Source organism: Wyeomyia smithii, chromosome 3, assembly GCF_029784165.1.
Source record: "Wyeomyia smithii strain HCP4-BCI-WySm-NY-G18 chromosome 3, ASM2978416v1, whole genome shotgun sequence".
NCBI classification, from domain to species: Eukaryota; Metazoa; Arthropoda; class Insecta; order Diptera; family Culicidae; genus Wyeomyia; species Wyeomyia smithii.
Window position 1 is genome coordinate 9,480,242 of NC_073696.1, and position 18,826 is coordinate 9,499,067.

The window sequence follows — 18,826 nt, forward strand, 5'->3', positions numbered from 1 at the left end:
ATCTGCCACAGCTCATTTCTTTTCACTGAGTCGTATGCCGCCCTGAAGTCCACAAACAGATGGTGAGTCGATAAGTTGTACTCCCGGAACTTATCGAGGATCTGTCGCAGGGTGAAGATTTAATCCGTCGTGGAACGCCCTTGTCGAAAACCAGCCTGATATTCGCCAACAAAGGATTCCGTTAACGGTCTCAATCTGAAGAACAGGATACGGGAGAACACTTTATATGCGGAGTTGAGCAACGTTATCCCTCGATAGTTGCCACAATCCAATCGATGGCCCTTCTTAACAGATAGGGCATATGAGGCCTTCCAACCAGTCGTTCGGCATTTGTTCGTCCGCCCAGATTCTTAGTATTATCTGGTGGATCGCATAGTACAGCCGCTCGCTTTCCGCTTTTAGAAGTTCGGCCGGGATACCGTCCTTCCCAGCGAATTTGCCATTTTTCAGCTCACTTATCGCCTTTTTCACCTCCTCCTGTGTCGGTGGCTAAAATGATTCAACGAAGCTTAAATAACGATTCTAAAATGATCTCAAAATAATTCAGAAATGATTCTGAAATAATTCTTAAATGATTCTGAAATGTTTCTAAAATTATTCAAAAATGCTTTTAAAAATGATTCCAGAATGATTCTAGGATGGTTCTACCGAAATGATTCAAAAACAATTCGAGAATGATTTCATAAAGATTCAAAAATGAATAAGCATTGATTCTAAAATATTTCGAAACATTGATACATTTATATCAAGAAAATTGACCCGTATTTAATAGCATGTTATATTTATTGACATGAGGAGTGCCAAATAGTAAAATGAATAAATCTTACCATATATACGTACCATAATATAACCTATGTATGTACCAAAATATTACCTAGAAGCTGATGACAAATTACTAATTACTTGTAATAAATAATGTGTCAATCGGTCGCCTACGCAATTGCCACAAAAAGAAAATTGAACCTAAAATAATAATGATAAATTAAGAAATATAAGCAAAAAAATCACAAGAAGGTTGTATGCAAAGCCACGACCGCAAGGTTGAAGTAGAATACTTTTACAAGAAAGATAACCTGGCTGCTTGCGTGTCAGTCATTTTTTCTAGTAAATAAACGTTGACCGCTCATTGGCAGTATTGTAATTTCTTTTTGTCTGATGTTTTGAATGAAGTTCATTGGATATTTTTAAATTTTGTGCAAATGAGAAGTTGAAGTGCTGCCGAATTGTAATATGCACGTTTAATACGACATCATTAAACGGGAACGGAACAAAGGCTACGGTTATGCAGAACGCGAATGCTGGCGCGATGCGATTCGCCTTACCGTGGTGAAATGTACAGCTCTTCTTAAGGCGAAGTAGAGCTATACATTTCAACAGATTTCGTCTTGCCGAATCGCATCGCGCCGTTATTTGCGTTCTGCATGACCGTAGCCAAACACTAAGCGACGCAAACACGTAATAATAGTCAGAGTATGCATGTAGATGAAGATAATTACCTTTGGATTATAGCGCAAAACGAGAAAATATTAACTCTTCAAATAATCATTTGTGTTCTTCAAATTTCAGTTGTTCAATTTAATATCCGATGAAATGTTTGTTTATTATCTGATGAAGCTCTTATATTGGCCAAATGATGCATTCCCAATTTACTAGGTCCATAACTCTGCCGACCGTGCTTGGGAAAGCGCGGTATAACGACCAATCAGAGGTCGAATTTTGTGTTTTGACAAGGCTTAAGAGTTTTCAATAGTACAATAGTTCGAATGATAAAATTGCAATTTTATGCATTTGGTAGAAATCATAGAAGATTTTCTAATCGATTGCTGCAAAAACGAAGGAAATCCATCGAAAACTAACCAATTTATTACCATTTGAAATTTTTCTCACTTTTCTCAGTTTTAGATTTTCATTTCACATCCCTATGTAGCCGAAATTCCTGAGAGAAGTATTCTAATTCAAAATTAAATCTTCATTAATTCATTTGTTGTCCTTATAAGGACAATTGTTCAATTTATCATAGGATGTAGTGTTTATCTTACATCACAGTGAGAAAGGTGTTTTCACATTGAAAACTAGACACGGCTTGTTGGCAAATGCATCTACCGCTAATACCACCGCTATCATACGAAAGCGCGTCGTTTCATGTGGGGAATATCAACAACGAAAAATGACGCGCGTCTAAGCATAACCCGAACTGTTTCGCCGTGCTGCTCCCATTTACCTTTACATCGGCCTCAGGGAAGTACCGGCTGCATCTACCGCTGAGGCTGTCACTATACTGCTATTGGTACCAAAAGCTATTAACTCTTCAAATAAGTGTTTTATTTGTTCTCAAAAGAACAATAGTTCAATTCAAAATCGGATTTACGCAATCGCATCTCTGTAATATTACCGACAATAATATTCTTCTAAACAAAATGATACAACTTTCCCATTAGCATCAGTTCAGCATTAGCATCAGGTTAATGTACAGCCATCAGTAGAGCTGTACATCAACCTACGGCCGAGCGAATCGGTTCGCGCCGCTTTTCGCGTCTACTATGGCAGAGGCCTTCGAGAAAGTTGCTGGCTGATGTATTCACTTCATGCAAGCCTGCTGCTGATGCTTCCCGCTATCACATTGAAACAGCATTTTAGTGAAGGGAGTGTCGTTGCATCAGCTGACCCTGCTACTATCGATGCCGATATACCCGCTGCAACAGCTACGCTATGCATAGCCATGCCACAGTTGTGGCCGCTATACGCTGGCCCAACTGCTGAGCAACTGCAACGCTATCCGCAGCCATGCCACAGTTGTGGCCGCTATCCGCTATCGATGGTACCCACCGCTCGCTCCCGCTGCTGCTAAAGGAGGACTGCTATCGTCGCTGTTCAGAACTATTATGAGCGGCTTTGACTAAAACAGGCTCTTATATTGGGATGAAAATAGGAATGAGTTATGTTCCGTACGTGGTGGAATGATATAACTTGAAAAATATGTGTGACTTCATTCCGGCTCAGAGCGATCATTTGATGAGCTCCACCTCTTTTTTCAGTTTCTAAAGTTTTTCCTCAGTTTCGTAGCACGGATGCACAAAAATGATTTCTTGTCGAGCCGGACTGATAGCACTCTCATTGAAGCAACAAAATAACATGTTTTGTGTCGTGTTGTACAGCTTGGTTGAAGAAAATGTTCCTGTCCCCGTGTCGCATGTAAGCAGATTATTGCGTTCAGTAGACAGTAGATAGTGTATCCAGCGAATAAACACCGATGGTGCTCTCACACACGCGACGGTTTTAACCCGCATCTTATTGCGGTTTGTAACATCAAGCGATTTCGTTAGCTCGCTGGTGCGTGTTGCATCATGTTGCAACTTGGCAGCTGGGAGACGACGAAATTCTGTTTATGCTGATTGATTGAATCGACTTCATATTAGCTCTGCATAGTCGAACTAACTGCTTTTGTGAATGCGTACTAACAGGGCAGTTAATTATTCAATGTCGGTTATGCTGATCGCAGCCTTTGCGCTGCCCCTACAGTGGGGGGTTTACTAAATAAAGTGAAAGTAAAAATTAGACAACTACAACAGAATTTGATTGCATCCCGCACAGAATGTCTGCTTGTGTTGATGCCAGAAAATTATTAACCTTCAATTATTTTTTTATTTGCCTTCAAAAAAGCATTTTGCTGTTCAAAATCGGTTGCTAATTACAACCTTTGAGCTGCCCTAACATTGGGGGAATTAGGATACACGGACAACATGCACTGTGGAAGCTATTTCACATTCAGTAAATTAGACGGGTGCGACAAATTTAAATTGCTAGGATGCAACACAGAATACTTGCTTGCGTTGACAAAAATTATTATCTTTCAATGACTTGTTTATTTGCCTTAAAAAGGCATTTTGATTTCCGAAATTGGATTTCCTGATGGCAATCTTCATGCTGCCCCAACACAGGGGGAATAAAGGCTGTCTGGCGACACACGCTGAGAAAAACCGCGCTGCTTTTGAGACGTGGTGACCAACCACAGGGCTTGTGCTGCTGCTGCTAAGGAAGGACGACTGCTGTTGTCGCTGTCTAGAACTATTATGAGCGGCTCCGGCTGAAACAGGCTCTTATATAGGCCAAATAGCATGTTTTCAATTGCAAGGTATATGATCCTGTCGACCGTGCTTGGGAAGCAAGCATATAACGACCAATCAGAGGTCGAATTTTTCGTTTTGACAAGGCTTGACTATTTTCAATAGTACAATAGTGTGAATAATAAAATTACAATTATCTTCTTTTGGGAAGAATCTTAGAAGATTTTCCAATCTATTGCTGCACGAACGAAGGAAATCCATCGAATACTAACCGATTTATTAGCATTTGAAATTGGACATATTTTTCACTTTTTTCGGTTTTAGATTTTCATTTCACATCCCTATGTAGCCGAACTTCTTAAGAGAAGTATTCTACTTCAAAAAATTTATTTGCAATGCATTTGCTCCATTTATGGAGGAAACCGCAGCGCTGTCTGTCCTCTCGGACCTGCACACAAGCTTTCATGCAAGCCTTAATGTGGAAAGCAAGCGACGCTCGTTCCAATTGTCACTTTCTATGCATGAACAATTTTGAAAGTAACAAAAATATCACTTTTATACTACCTCCCGCATGTTCACTATACTTATCTTTAGCCGCATCGTTTTAATGTTCACTTTCTCTATCACACGGGATTCGGTAGTTCCAATTGCACCTCTAAAATTAGTTTTTTTTACGTCCCGATACAGAATTGAATCTACACTTCTCAAAGCAGTGTTTATCAATCCTTTCATTCGTAATACCCTTTAAACACACTGGACTCTGAAGGAAGGCTTCTCAACTATGACTACAACACGAATTACACCCTCCACGTATTATAAATCACGACAAAACGCGTCAACTTCGGACGCAATAAACGAAGACAAAACCCGCTGCAAACGACCGTGGTGCCAATCCCATATGCTAATTCAGCTATTTTATCGAATAATCTTCACAGCACTACGATACACATCAAGTAAAAATTTCGCAGCACACACAACATAACAAACATTCCTGAAAAAACTCACTTCGCGAAATTAAACAAATTTTCTTCCGAAAAATCGCACGGGTAAAAAAAATCATGATTCTGAAATGATTCCAAAATGATTCTAAAATGATTCTAAAAAGTTTCTAAAGCTATTCTAAAATTATTTTAAAGTGATTTTTTAAATGGTTTTAAAATGATTCTAAAATGATTCCAAAATGAATCCTGAAGTTGATTCCAAAATGATTCTCAAATAAATCTAAAATGTTTCAACGAAGGTTAAAAAATGATTCAATAATGATTCAGAAATGGTTCTTAAATGATTCTGAAATGATTCAAGAATGGTTCGTAAATGTTACCAAAATGATACTAATATGAATCGAAAGCCATTCTGAAGTGATTCAAAAAAGTCCTAAAAGAGTCCTAAAAAATTCAAAAATGTTTCCAAAATGATTCTTAAATGGTTCTAAAATAATCCTAAAATGGTTCAAAAAAGATTCTAAAATGATTCAAAATTGATTCTTGAATGGTTCCGAAGTGAATTCCAAATGATTTTAGGATGGTTAAAAAATGATTCTGAAATAATTCCAAAATAACTCCAAAATAGTTCTGAAACCAATCTTATATGATACTGAAATCCCTAAAATTATCCCTGGAAGATTCTAAAATAGTTTTAAAATGATTTTAAAATGGCTTCACACAGATTTAAAAATGATTCCAAAATGATTCTCAAAAAATCTGAGGTCAGGTCAGGTCCTAAAATGCTTAAAAAATGGTGGAAATGATGTTAGAAAAGGCCCTGCTAGTAGCTCTAAAATGTAAATTATAGAGGTATTTTTTTACATTGACACTCTGATGCAAATTAAGAGGTAACATTATAGCTCTACTTACTTGGTAATGATTGATGTGCATACTTCAACACTCCGACTGCGACACCCGAAACTAACGAAAAGTGCAAATAACGGTGCTCACACCCGGATCGGTTTTCCGCTGCAATTACCCGAAGGCCCGGCCATCGCCACCCTTTGGGCTGATTGTCCTTTCCCCACGGGGATCGTATCGATTTCAACCGTCCGAATGGTGGTAACGTAATGGCAATTACAACATCGCTCGCGCTTCGCCGCCAACCCCTGTGGAACCACGATCCGCACACATTAATGCACTAGATTCATAGAATTATGTCTTTACAATTATCAGATCAACAGCGGATCGGTTCGGTTTCGGCGGTCGGCCACAGCTGGGGAGTACCTACGTATGTCCAACCCGTAGTTAGGTTATTGATTGCTATCACATTATACGGATTTGTCCCCGCCCTTCCCTTTACGGATCCCAGCTCGGCTTCACGTTGAATCATTTCACAATTGCTATTTTTCAATTAAATTCAATTTGCTCTATTTGTTTATTGTGTACCACGGAGCGCTTTTTTTTTCTTCGTCGCTGTCGTTTAGGTGATTTTCGCCTGCACTTTTTCCTTCGGTTTTGCTCGTGTTTTTTTTTCTGTGTTGCCCTTTTTGCATCCAGTGCGGCCGGGACCGAATGCGAGCGCGTGGCACTTCTTGGGCGCACGCGGGTCAAAGCGTGTGTCGCGCCGGCCATGAATACTAATCAAGATTGACAGTTCGTGACGCGCTGCAGCCGCACATTAGAAGAAGCGAGTGAGCCCTTTGTGCGGTCCGATAGGCCAACCGTGATCGACTGATAGCGATCGGTTTTTATTGATCTGTGGAATTTTGTGAAAACTAGTTGATAACGTGCGGACATTGTTCTGGGGATTGAACATCCTGTTTGAGCGGCTAAGCCGATCTTGCCAGCTGCGGCTGGGGTTACGAAATCTCCGGCCGTCTAACAATCCAATCAAGAGCTTTATCTTGACGGTTTCCCCTGCTGTTCGCGATCGCTACAAAGTCAGACCCCGCGCGGTTGTCACTTTCGATTGCTCGGACAGATCAGACAGCCAATATCGAGTTAGAGTCAACGTTTAGACAGACTTCTGGAACGCGTCGTGCTTCGAGAGGGATATCTTAATCACTTTTCTGTCCAGCGTTACGCAAGCTCCGGATAATTAGAACTCTCTGTCGACAAGCTAGTTAAAAAGTGCGCTTGGACTGGCAGGCCACCAATGCGGAAGCTGCTCGAATCGGGAGCAGGCTTTAAAAAAACACTTTTAAAGACAATTGAATTGACCACGATTACGCTAACAGGGCAGAGCGAACGATCAGCCGAGATCTGGGACTCGAAGGTTTTGCCCTCCTCCCGGTTTCGTTCGCTTTTGCATGCAATAATTTCGTTCCTCGGGCAGATTCAGATACATTGTCAGGTCGCTCTATACACGACTTCCTTAGAAGGAGACCTCGAGGCGCTATCATTTCAATAGAATCGACTAAATTGACCGCACCAGGAGCAACCGGTCGATTACGAAGCCACTCCGCTGCTACTGCCGCTCTGGAAGCCAAACCGGTAGGCGATCGATAACGAAACAAAAAAAAAAAACATGCGCTTAGGTCGTGGTGTCCACAGGAGAGCTTTTATAAATCATGACGAAATATTTAACCGGCCAAAACTCTACTCCCTGGTTTCTCTCCCGCGTGCGGCTGCTGCTGCTGCTGGACGGATCAAAATCATAATTTTATTCAAAATCATGATTCACCCTGTAGTCACAGTATGCCTTACAATCAGTAGGTGGTCAGAGTAGGTAAACTCCTTTCCCCGACTCTCCAACGGCTACCGGAGTTTGCTTCGTCTCGGCGATTGTTTTAAACAATAATATATTGCCACCATTGCCCCAGCTTCATAATCATCTCTTTCGGTACGCTTATAGCAATCATTAATTATAATTAATGAATAGGGTGCAGCTACGAAGAGTTTCGAGAATCCGCAAAAACATTACCGATTATGTAACGATCAGGCCGCGCCATCTTCTACCGTCGCGTTAGCGGAATGTCAAAATTGGATCAATTCAATCACGTGCGCGCCCTCGCCTCGTTTTTGGGGTCACGCGCCTCCGAAGCTGCGCTTTTATCGGAAGGCTTCAATCAGTCGTGCTTGCGCCCGTGTAAATCACCGCACTCCACTCCGCTGGGGCTGGATTGCCCCATCTTTGTTTGCTTACCAAGTTGTCGATTCCCTTCAATTATTCCGCGTCGATTCGATTGAAATTGAGTTCTGTTTGTTTATTCATTGATCTTCAAACTGAGCTGCCACGAGCTGTGATCTCGTGTGCCACAATGGGCTGAAGAGCCAGCAAAGCAACGACATGCCCATCGCATCGGTATTACTGTCATTTTTATGTGAACCCTCTCGGTGCCATCTCGATTCTTTGAAATCATTACGTTGCGCCTTTCCAACGGGGCTGCGCTTATCTTTCGGGGCTGATCGGTATTTGGTTAGCTTTTGTGGGCCGTGACAGTGTGCAAGAGACCCCTGCGCTAGACTGTGACTGACTGGATGAGATATCAATTATAACGAACGTTTTTCTTTCCTCTTCTTCCGCAGGTATTCACCGATCCTTCCAACCTCCAGCGGCATATTCGCACCCACCACGTGGGTGCCCGCAGTCACGCCTGTCCCGAGTGCGGCAAAACATTCGCGACCAGCTCCGGCCTCAAGCAACACACGCACATTCACTCCTCGGTCAAGCCGTTCCAGTGTGAGGTCTGCTTCAAGGCGTACACCCAGTTTTCGAACCTCTGCCGGCACAAGCGAATGCATGCGGATTGTCGCATGCAAATCAAGTGTAACAAGTGTGGCCAGAGCTTCAGCACCGTAACGTCCCTTTCTAAGCATAAGCGCTTTTGTGATTCTACCTCCGTTGGAGGAGGACCATTGCATCCGGCAGCAGCCCAGCAGCAACCGGCTGGAGTTCCGAACCTATCACACAACATGGCCACACCGCCGAATCCGTTTCTAATGTTCTCCAGCAATCCCTTTTTCCCGCCCGGATTTCGCCCTTATCCTGGAATGACGGGAATATTCCCTCCAAACCCGGCTCAAGCGCCTCAATTTCCGCTCCCCTTTTTCCCGAAACCAGTTTCGGCTGGTACAGTTGAGATGGAACGTAAAACTCCCTCGCCACGTCACCTAAACATTATGGAGCAGTACGGCCAGCAAACGATGAAGATCTCTCCGCCAACGGCGGAAGAAGCCACTAACCATCTCAGACCATCCCCTGCTCGACCAATTCCGGTGAACTTCAACTCGATCCCATCAATGACTTCGACTCCAGTTCCAGCGGCAGCAAGCGCCGCCACAACAGTGCTGAATAACAACAATCACATAAAACCAGACCCAGACGTGTTGAATCGTGGTCGAGAAAATGGCAACCTCGCTTTGTCAGGGGTTCCCTCGGAACCGCACAGCTCGGAAGATGAACTACCGTCCGGCGGATCGATTCGAGTTAAAGATTTCTCTCGCTACTCCGGCGTTTCCTCGTCCGGATCACCGTTGGAAGTCAAAAAGGAACGTCGATCATCGTCACTCGGCAAACGGAAGCACTCGATCGATGTCGTGAAGGATGAGGACGATGAAGACGATGATGATGACGAGCGAGAGGCACAATCAAAGATAAGCGAACCGGAGGCTCCGCCAGTTAAGGTAGGATGAAGTTTTTTTCCTTCCTCAGAAACAGTTGATTTTCATTTGTCCAGTTTTTTCATTTTAGATTGCTAAGGTGGAAACCCCCTCTGAGCAGCCCCTCGACCTGAGCGTCACCAAGAAAAAGAACGGCGGTCGCAGTCCGACACCGATCGAGGTTACGACACCGACCCCGACCCCGACGGCAACGCCAACCCCGGAGGCCGTTCCGATCAGCTCGCCGAAAGCCGCCAGCTCGCCACAACTGATGACCGTCCCTAGTCCGTCTCCGTCGCTTTCGCCCCGTCCGTCACCCTCATCGTCGTCACCCGGTGCCACCGGCCAGCAAATCTCCTACCCGAGGCCTATCTATCCGATGATGCTGGAGGCCATGTTTCAGCCGGGTCTCCCCAACTTTCAACGGGCGCCGTTCAATTTTTTAGGCAACCTCGCTCCCAACTTTGACCTGCTGAAACGAAACGTGCCCTTTCCGCCGAAACCCTTTCACGAGGCTATAATGGCCGCCGGTGGTTTAACCGGTGGCGGCAAGGTCAAGGATCGCTACTCGTGTAAATTTTGTGGCAAGATCTTTCCGCGTTCCGCCAATCTGACACGCCACCTGCGCACACACACCGGTGAGCAGCCCTACAAATGTCGGTACTGTGAACGGTCATTTAGTATCTCTAGTAATTTGCAGCGTCATGTGCGTAACATTCACAACAAAGAGCGCCCGTTCAAGTGTCACCTGTGCGAACGCTGTTTCGGCCAGCAGACGAATCTCGATCGGCATCTGAAGAAACACGATGCCGACGCTGCTGGGCTCGGAATGGGCCTGGGAGATTCGCCCTCGTCGAACGAGGCCGAACGGGAGGATGCGTATTTTGACGAGATTCGGTCGTTCATGGGCAAAGTGACCTACTCGGGACCGGCTGGGGGGCATCACCACGCCGGTCACCTGTACACTCCGATCGATGTGACCAGCGTCGAGCCGGAACTGGAGGACGGATCCAGCGACGTGGAAAGCGATTTGATCAACATTGAGTCCGATAAGGAACCGATTAACAACAACGATACCATAGAAGTTTCCACCTAAAGGAAGCGGAAAAAAATAGAAGCAAAACACGAACTACTGATCGGACCAAAATGATAAGAAAAAGAAAACGGAACACTCGCTGCTGTTCCACCACGATCGATCGATCGGTCGATCGATTATAATCTGTACATTTTCGAGGACCTACAACGTTGTAAACCATTTTTATCCTGTGCTCACTATTAGCGAATTATCTCTGAAAAAAAAAAAACAGTTCACAACCATTGACCGCAAGCTCACTGAATAGTATTACAAGTAACATCACTTAAAGAAAAAAAGAAATAAAAAACAATAATGTTAAGCTCAAATCGATAGTAAGCAAGGAAACTACTGTGTACAGAAGCAGGCACCCTTTTAATCGTAGATCAAATATTTTTGGTGATATTGATATTGTTTTCTTTTTTAAATAATAAATTTTCAATTAGTCAGTATGAAAGTTAAACTTTTGCCGACACACGAACACACTAAAAGAATTTAGTTGATACCAAAAAGTGGAAACATTGCACACGACTATAGGCTATAGTTATCGGTAGGATAATTTTTTTTCATATGCGTTCTTCAACGGAATTTGATTTTTACGTTCTTTGTAACTTATTACTTACTGAGGTTATCTGAGACACACGGTGAGAGAGAAAAAGAGAATTAATATAAACGAAATTTTTGATTTGATCTATTCGAGGAAAAACAAGAAGAAAAAAAACATATGGAATGATGATGCGAGAGCAGGCATGCAAACTCAACACTGTAATCTACGACTAAACGCTATACATATATATCTAAAACAAATTGTTAGTTAGTTATAACCACCAGCAAAAAATCTTTACTTTAAGCGCATTTTTTCAATCATACAGAAAATAAATCAATTTCATAAGTGAACTCTTGTTTTCCCTGGGGAAGTGAACTTGGAGAAAATTTTCCGTTCAAACATTTGATTGTCATGTCGATGTTAAATCGCTTATCACCTTTTAACTCTGAATGTTTTGAATGGTCTTCAATTAAGATTCATGTTTCGATCTCCTCTCAAGTTCTGCTATCAACTGTTTACTTTCACTTTCTTACAGATTTATCTAATTTACTGAAAATCGCATAATTTTGTACAAAAGGAAAGTTACATATTTTTACTGCGTCATAACGGAGCGTTATAATCGACCTAAGCTCACTTTTTTTGAATTTTAATCTTAATTTGCATTTTTCTCAAAATACCTTCCCTTCGATTTCGGATTCGACCCCGCCAATGTGTTTAGCAGTCGATTTTACATAGGAATCACTTAACAGTGTTCAGCTGAAGCGTTCAAGAGATATAGCATTTTTGAATTGGCAAAATTCGTTTCTACATGGAAGGTTGCAATTGCAATGGTATCCTAGTAGGCTATGATTTCAGAATTGTAAACAAGTACTTTCTGAGTAGCTAAAAAATCCCTCCACGTGTGCAGTAATTTTACTCTTGAAGATGGTGTGTTCTATTGGATTATGTTTGAAACGAATTTGTATCGCTGGAAAACGGTATCGGTCGTCACAGCAATTTTAATCTCGCGAATGGTATCTTTTAAAAGTTCGATCTGGTGTTGAATGCTTAAAAACTGTGTGCGATAGCCATGTGAATAAGTTTGTTCGACTTTATACAGTCAAACAGTACATAGTACTAATAACCGCAAGAACTTGAAGCCTGTTTCCGCTCTATACCACGACAAGTTCAATAAACACGTGAAAAATGTCGTTGAGGGTCGGTAAATTTGTGTTCAGTGCGATAAAGCTGTTAGAGCGGCGGCAAAATCTTCTTTGCGGAATGACCAGTTCAAAAAAAAAAAAAAAAAATTGCTGAAATTGGTAAGATTTAAACAAACAAAGGGAATTATAGGTACAAGCGCTTTTCTATCAAGGCTAGAGGATTTTTTTCGTGCTACAGATTCTAAGGAACTATCGTTGCCGGCTGAAACCGGAAAGCAACTGAAGGAAAAGCTTCGCAGTTGTACGGATGCAAGTGTCAAGATTCAAATCTTGTCGGTTCTTACGAGATCCTGGACCATCGCTCAAATACAGACTAAGCTTAACTGATTTAAGGTGGGTTTCTTTGCATATCATTTGTTTTTATTTCATAAATAACGGAAGAATTTGAGTGCCCCTAAACTTCGTATAGAGACGTTCTCAAACTGAACCTTTGTAATTACCAATGGACGCAACAAGAGAGATGTTTTTTGGAATCAAGAGTTGGCGACACGGAAACATTCGTGGACAGGTTCAATGAGACGGTTCTGGATGTCCGAAAACATGACTTTGATGCGTTGAAACAAACAGAATTTTTCCAGGAAACTAAGAAAAACTTACGTGAAAGAGAAATACTGGTAGTGGCGGATTTTTCCGAAAATTTTTCGTTTGTCTTTCAGTTCTAGTGATGGGAAATATCGCCCAGAACGGACATCGATAAAAATCGATAATTCCGAGACTTTTATCGATATTATCGATAAGTATCGATAATTTGACAACTAACGTTTGCGGTGAAAAATTTTTTTTCAGATGATGAAAAAAAAAAACTATTTCAGATGGCGATGAAAAAAAAACTATGACAGATAATTGAGTTGGATAAATTTCCCATGGAAGGTTGTCATGTTAGCTTCCTCACAAAAAATATTACGTCATTGCGTGCAGCCTTTCGACAGTTAACCGGAACATTCGCCATGGCGGACGAAAACATGCGTGTAGCCATGTTTTTAAGCTCTTTCTTTGTTTTTTTTTTAATTCCTCCTCCGTTTTCGAGACAAAATTGTTGGAAAAGATCTTGCGCTTCAAATTTGCCCAGAAATTCTCGATGGGAAGCAGCTGGGGGACATTGAGCGGATTCGCCGACTTCGGTACCACATCAATATTCAGCCGCTCCATCTTCTCCAACGATCGCTTCGAATAGTTGGCCGACGTCAAATCTGGCCAGAACACCGTGTCTTCGCGCTTATGGTATTTCTCGATGAACGACGCAACTTCTGTCAGGCACTTCGTACTCAGGGATGCCACATGTACAGATTAATCTGTATTTTACAGATTTTTGGCCGAAGTAACGGTACAGAATCTGTATATACAGATATACAGATTTTCGTCGAAAAGTACAGATTTACAGATTTTTCGAAATTGACATTAACTTTTAAAAACAATCCAAATTTTATATCATTAAATATTGAGCAAATTGAACATATTTTAAACTCCTCACACATATTAAGCTAAAAATTTCGTTTATGTACCATAAAAACTCGAAAAATACAAAGTTCTTTGTGTTTAAACAACACAGATTTTTTTTACAGATATTTTTGTTCCAGATACAGATGTTCAGATTTTTTCAAGGGAAACACAGATTTAAATGTGGCAACCCTGTTCGTACTATGAATTTCCCCGTTCACGGCCAGCCCGGAGCGAAAGAAGAGCAATTTTGACATCCCTTTCTCGCTGATTGACAGCAACAGCCGCACCTTCTTGGGGAACTTGGTCTGTGAAATAAACCTTACCTCGATGCTCACTTCCTTCGTGGGGGGAGGTAAAATACGGAGAGCACTGCTAGTCGTTGCCATCCAGGGTGAGATAGGTCTAGTCGTCCAATACCACTGCCGCGTCGCGATTCGCCGGGAAAATTGACTTGACCATCTTCAACCGCTGTCGCTGCGTCATTGCCTGCAGCTCCAAGACCAGTGGACGGGACTGCCGCTTCCTGCATGTTTGTCCATGTTCTCCAGATGCTTTTTCACTGTTTTAGAGCACGCACCAATCTCTCTGCCAAGTGCACGCAGCGATTTAGCCACTTTTCCCTCGGTCTTCCTCTTCAGCATCCTTGGAAGCTTCTTGTCGCTCAGGGTCGTTGGCCGTCCGGAATCGGGCTTTTATTCGATGCTCTGATCGTTGTCCAATAGTGTCAAGATGTTGTAGATGCCAAAACCGACATACCCGGGGTCCACAAAGTGCCGCACGATGTTCGTTTTTGACGCGGCGGGGTACCGTTCATTGAACGCGCACACTTCTGAACGGAGTAGCTTCACTTTTTTCGCCATCACAGTTAGAGTTTGACTGATAGGGCTGTCAATTTTTTTTTGCTAATTCATGGGTTACTATGATTGATGATGCATGAGTAGTTTCGTCAGTGCGATTGAAGGTAAGCCCATGAAAAATCGGCAATTTTTGTCCATTTTTTTACCGCAAACGTTATTCGACAAATGCAATTTTGCTATATAAATTTGTTAAAAACAGAGACAGTGATGGCCCAAACAGAATGGATACGTTGCGTTGCGTTGACGTCAATGTGACAATAAATGTATGGGCTAACTGTCAAATTGCCGCAAACGCAGCCGCAACGTATCCATTGTGTTAAGGCCTTGAATGACAAATCTTACGATACTGCAAATGAAAATTCAAACAACCGGACGAGTTAAACAGTTTGTTTTGGAAAGTGCTCGGGTTTTACGCCGAGAGTGCTTTCTACGGAGTAGTTTCAAGCCGAAGTTTATTTTGAAGGTTGTATAATAAGGGAAATAATTGAAGCAGGCAAAATTCTGTCAATTTTTAAATGGCCAAAACTTCACGAAAAATGAATCAATTCTGACAAAACAGGTTTCATTTTACTGGAAAACTGTCCTCCTTTCCTAGTGTTACTTGAGAACTGGACATGACCAAGGTTCACTGGAAATGTTTCGGATTTCCGGAGTGTGTGCCAAAGTGTACATTTTTGCAACGCGTAGAACTTTTTATGGTATTCTGTTTCACTTAGGTTTATATGTTGTCAATAAATAAGAATTTATTTCGGGTTCATTGGTAGCCAAAGATTGGAAATTCGCCAAGGAATCATCGAGGTATGAATTTATTAAGTATGGGTGTTGATTTTGGCGGTTTTTTCCCTGTTGGGTACTAATTTTCTTTGAGCTTGCAGCACTCTAGCAGAATTCAATCGAACATTGTGGGTGTGTAGGTCATAGAGCAATTTATCTGGATTAACATTTAAATAGATCAGATTATTTTCACACGGATTTTCTCTAAAAGGTTATTTATGCAGATTTCCAAATTAACGTGGTTTCTACGCGAATTTTTGAATTAAAGCGGTTTATCAAGCGGATTTTTGGATTAACATGGTTTTTTTCACGAGGCATGTATCCCCCGCGTAAGAAAACCTAACTGTATTTGTGGGGGGGCATGTATCCCCCGCGTAAGAAAACCTAACTGTATTTGGACCTTTTTCTTATGAATCAATATATCTTAGTAAAAATTATCTGAACTTTCCTTCAAAAATATAAAAAAATGAGTTTAAGATCCTACTCTGAAAAAAATATATTTTTAGGAACAAAAAAGGATTTTAGAAAATATCGGTGATCTCAGTTTTTTTGAATGAAGTATTTTAGATAGACAATTTAGTTGCCTAAAACGTTCTATGCGTTGCAAAAATGTACACTTTGACACACACTCTTGAAATCCGAAACATTTTCGGTGTAGGATGGTCACACCAAGTTCCCAAGTAATACTAATATAATACTGTTTGCCAGTGGAATGAAACTGGTTATCAAAATTGATTCATTTTTTGTAAAGTTCTGGCCATTTAAAATTCGAGAGAATTTTTTTTATCTCAATTATTTTCCCACCCCCTGTATAAACCAGGATACTTTTTTGGCGCAACAATTTCGTTGATTTGGATTTTTAGTGGAACTAAAAATTGTTTGTTGGGTAACAGATACTTTAAACTTAAACAGTTCCAAGTTAAACTAAACAATTACCAATAGACTGCCGCTATGCATGTCCATCATATCATAAGAGTTGGCGAGCCAAAGAAAATGCATTTTATTACAATTTCGTATCATTGCTTTTTATGAGATAGTGCAAAAAGTTTGGATATTTTTTCAAAGTTCTCCAATACTAAGTTGTCGAATTCATCTGTTCTTAGGAAACTAAAAACTATCAATACCTTTTTCACAGACTAACAGACGTAACACTGGAACCTAGCTCCATCGCCGCAAAAAACGTTCATTTCGAATTTTCAATCGAATAACAGTCATCGCGCGAAAACGTCGTCCGGGGCGCTGTCATGCAATCTCTTACATATTTTGTAGTTCCCCATTTGACACATTCAGTAACGCTGGCGCTGATGTCGAAATACATTACGCAGCGCGAATAAAACAGCAGATGGTGCTAGTGTTACTAACGTAAAGTACTGCAATCATCCAAACGATGATTTTATTGAAAATTTGTTCGAAGTGTTATGTCTGTTAGTCTGTGCCTTTTTAGTTACCTATATTGCTCAGAAACTCAGTGACACCCGGGGCGAACCGTTACACCACCCCCAACAATGCTAAATCTTGTCGAATAGCAGCACCCAACAAATACCTAACGGCAAAAGCAACTCCTGGGGTAGGGTAGGTGAGGTCTCCTTCTTTTGGGTCTCCTCCAGTAACCAGCCGCACTGACTTGTGCTCACCCTTATAATATCGATAATTATCGTTAACGTCAAAAAATTAACGATAATATCGATGACCAGCATTTATCGATATTATCGATAAGTATCGATAAGTTTCCCATCACTATTCAGGACAGTGTGCAAGCGGTCCACTACAACAACCGTCAAGCGATCATCAACCCATTTGCTGCCTATCATTCAGAACAGAGCAAGTTGTTCCTTTGTAATTGCGTAATAATATTAGATACCCTTGACCATGGCACAGCTACTCTTCCCGCTTTTTAAATAAAGTTTTTCGCATTTTTGAAAATTCGGTTACCCAAGTTGTCCAAAATATTTTATTTTTCGGATGGTGCCGGTTCGCAGTATAAAAATAGATACAACATAATCAATTTGCTCTACTACGAAGAACATTTTGGAATACTAGCTGAGTGGCACTACTTTGCTACGGCACATGGAAAAGGCCCGAGTGACGGTTTGGGAGGAACACTCAAAAGATTGGCGACAAGAGCCAGTTTGCAGGGTGCGATAATACAGACACCAAAAGAATTGAATGAATGGGCAAGAAGTAACTGCAATTTGAACATCCAGTTTGTGACATCACAGGAATGCCAGGCGGATAAAAAAGCCCTGGAAGACACGTTCAGCGCTACTAAAGCCGTCCCAGGAATTCGAGGAATGCATTCAGCAACATCAGCAACCGATAATACGGTTCTGAAGACAACTTTGAGCTCCAAATCCGGAACCAATTTCTAACTGGTCTCACGACGACATCCAGTATATAACACGAAAGAAAAACGAGTGACGAAGAAACACAGCAAGTAATAATTGTAAGTAGAAGTAGGTGATGTAGAAAATAAAACATCGCATTAAGGAACATTTACTATTTGTGAATTCTCCGATTATTCGAACGCCAGCAAGGATACCATTGCAATTGCAACATTCCATGTGGAAACGTTTTCATGAGTAGGGAAATACCAGAATCTTGCAAAGTTAAAAATGCTGTATCTCTTGAAGGCTTCATTTTGTTTTCAGTTGTAAAGTGATTACTATGTAAAATCGGCTGCTAAACACATTGGTGGGGTCAAATCCAAAATCGAAGGAGGGGGGGGGGTACTTTGAGGAAATTGCAAATTAAGTTTAGAATTCAAAAAAGTGCAAAGTTGGCAACACTGCAGAGAAAATTTTTTCTTGTAGTTGATATCTACATTTTGAACCCTTCAAATCGATATGTCAACATCCCTTGTAGCTCTTCAGGGTGCCGAGATGTCTGCGAATTAAAAGAGGTGTTTTTCCAAATTCGCAAAAAGTTAGGACTGTCCCATTGACCGAGGGTACCGGTACAAAACTTCGGATTTATAAGTTCTGGTCCAGAACACATCGACTCACAAAATTTGGTCAAAATCGGAGATGGTCGATGCATTTCCTCGGACACTTGAGATGGAATGACCCTTATTTCAATAGTGGTACTGGCCAATAATATGAAGTGCGGAATACAGAAAACACCTGGGCAATATCACAATAGATTAAATGTCTCTGGTCACAGTGATGAGACCAAACAGAGAAAAAAAAGTCGAGTTTTATTGCACTGATAGACGACGAGTGACTAGCAGCGCTCTACTCGTACATGGCTCGGTGCAATACTGTTGCTTGTGCCAGCATGTTTTTTTTCAAGACATCAGTTTTAAAAACATTCTAATAGGAGATCGTTATGTTGTCTGATGAAGGA

The 18,826-nt window shown here is 41.5% G+C and overlaps 1 protein-coding gene across 4 annotated transcripts in view; it reads left to right on the top strand.

The window, feature by feature from the left end:
- The window catches only part of LOC129731135 (transcription factor hamlet), a 196,751-nt gene extending 185,203 nt beyond the window's left edge, over positions 1-11,548 (top strand). For 3 of the 4 annotated variants that reach the window (XM_055690912.1, XM_055690914.1, XM_055690913.1), the window contains 2 exons: positions 8,519-9,616; positions 9,684-11,548. In XM_055690912.1, the coding sequence (XP_055546887.1) occupies positions 8,519-9,616; positions 9,684-10,688 (2,103 nt within the window). In that variant the 3' untranslated portion in view covers positions 10,689-11,548. The remainder of the gene's footprint in view (positions 1-8,518; positions 9,617-9,683) is intronic. The other variant, XM_055690915.1, reaches the window with a different exon arrangement.
- The last annotated feature ends 7,278 nt before the right edge of the window (positions 11,549-18,826 follow it).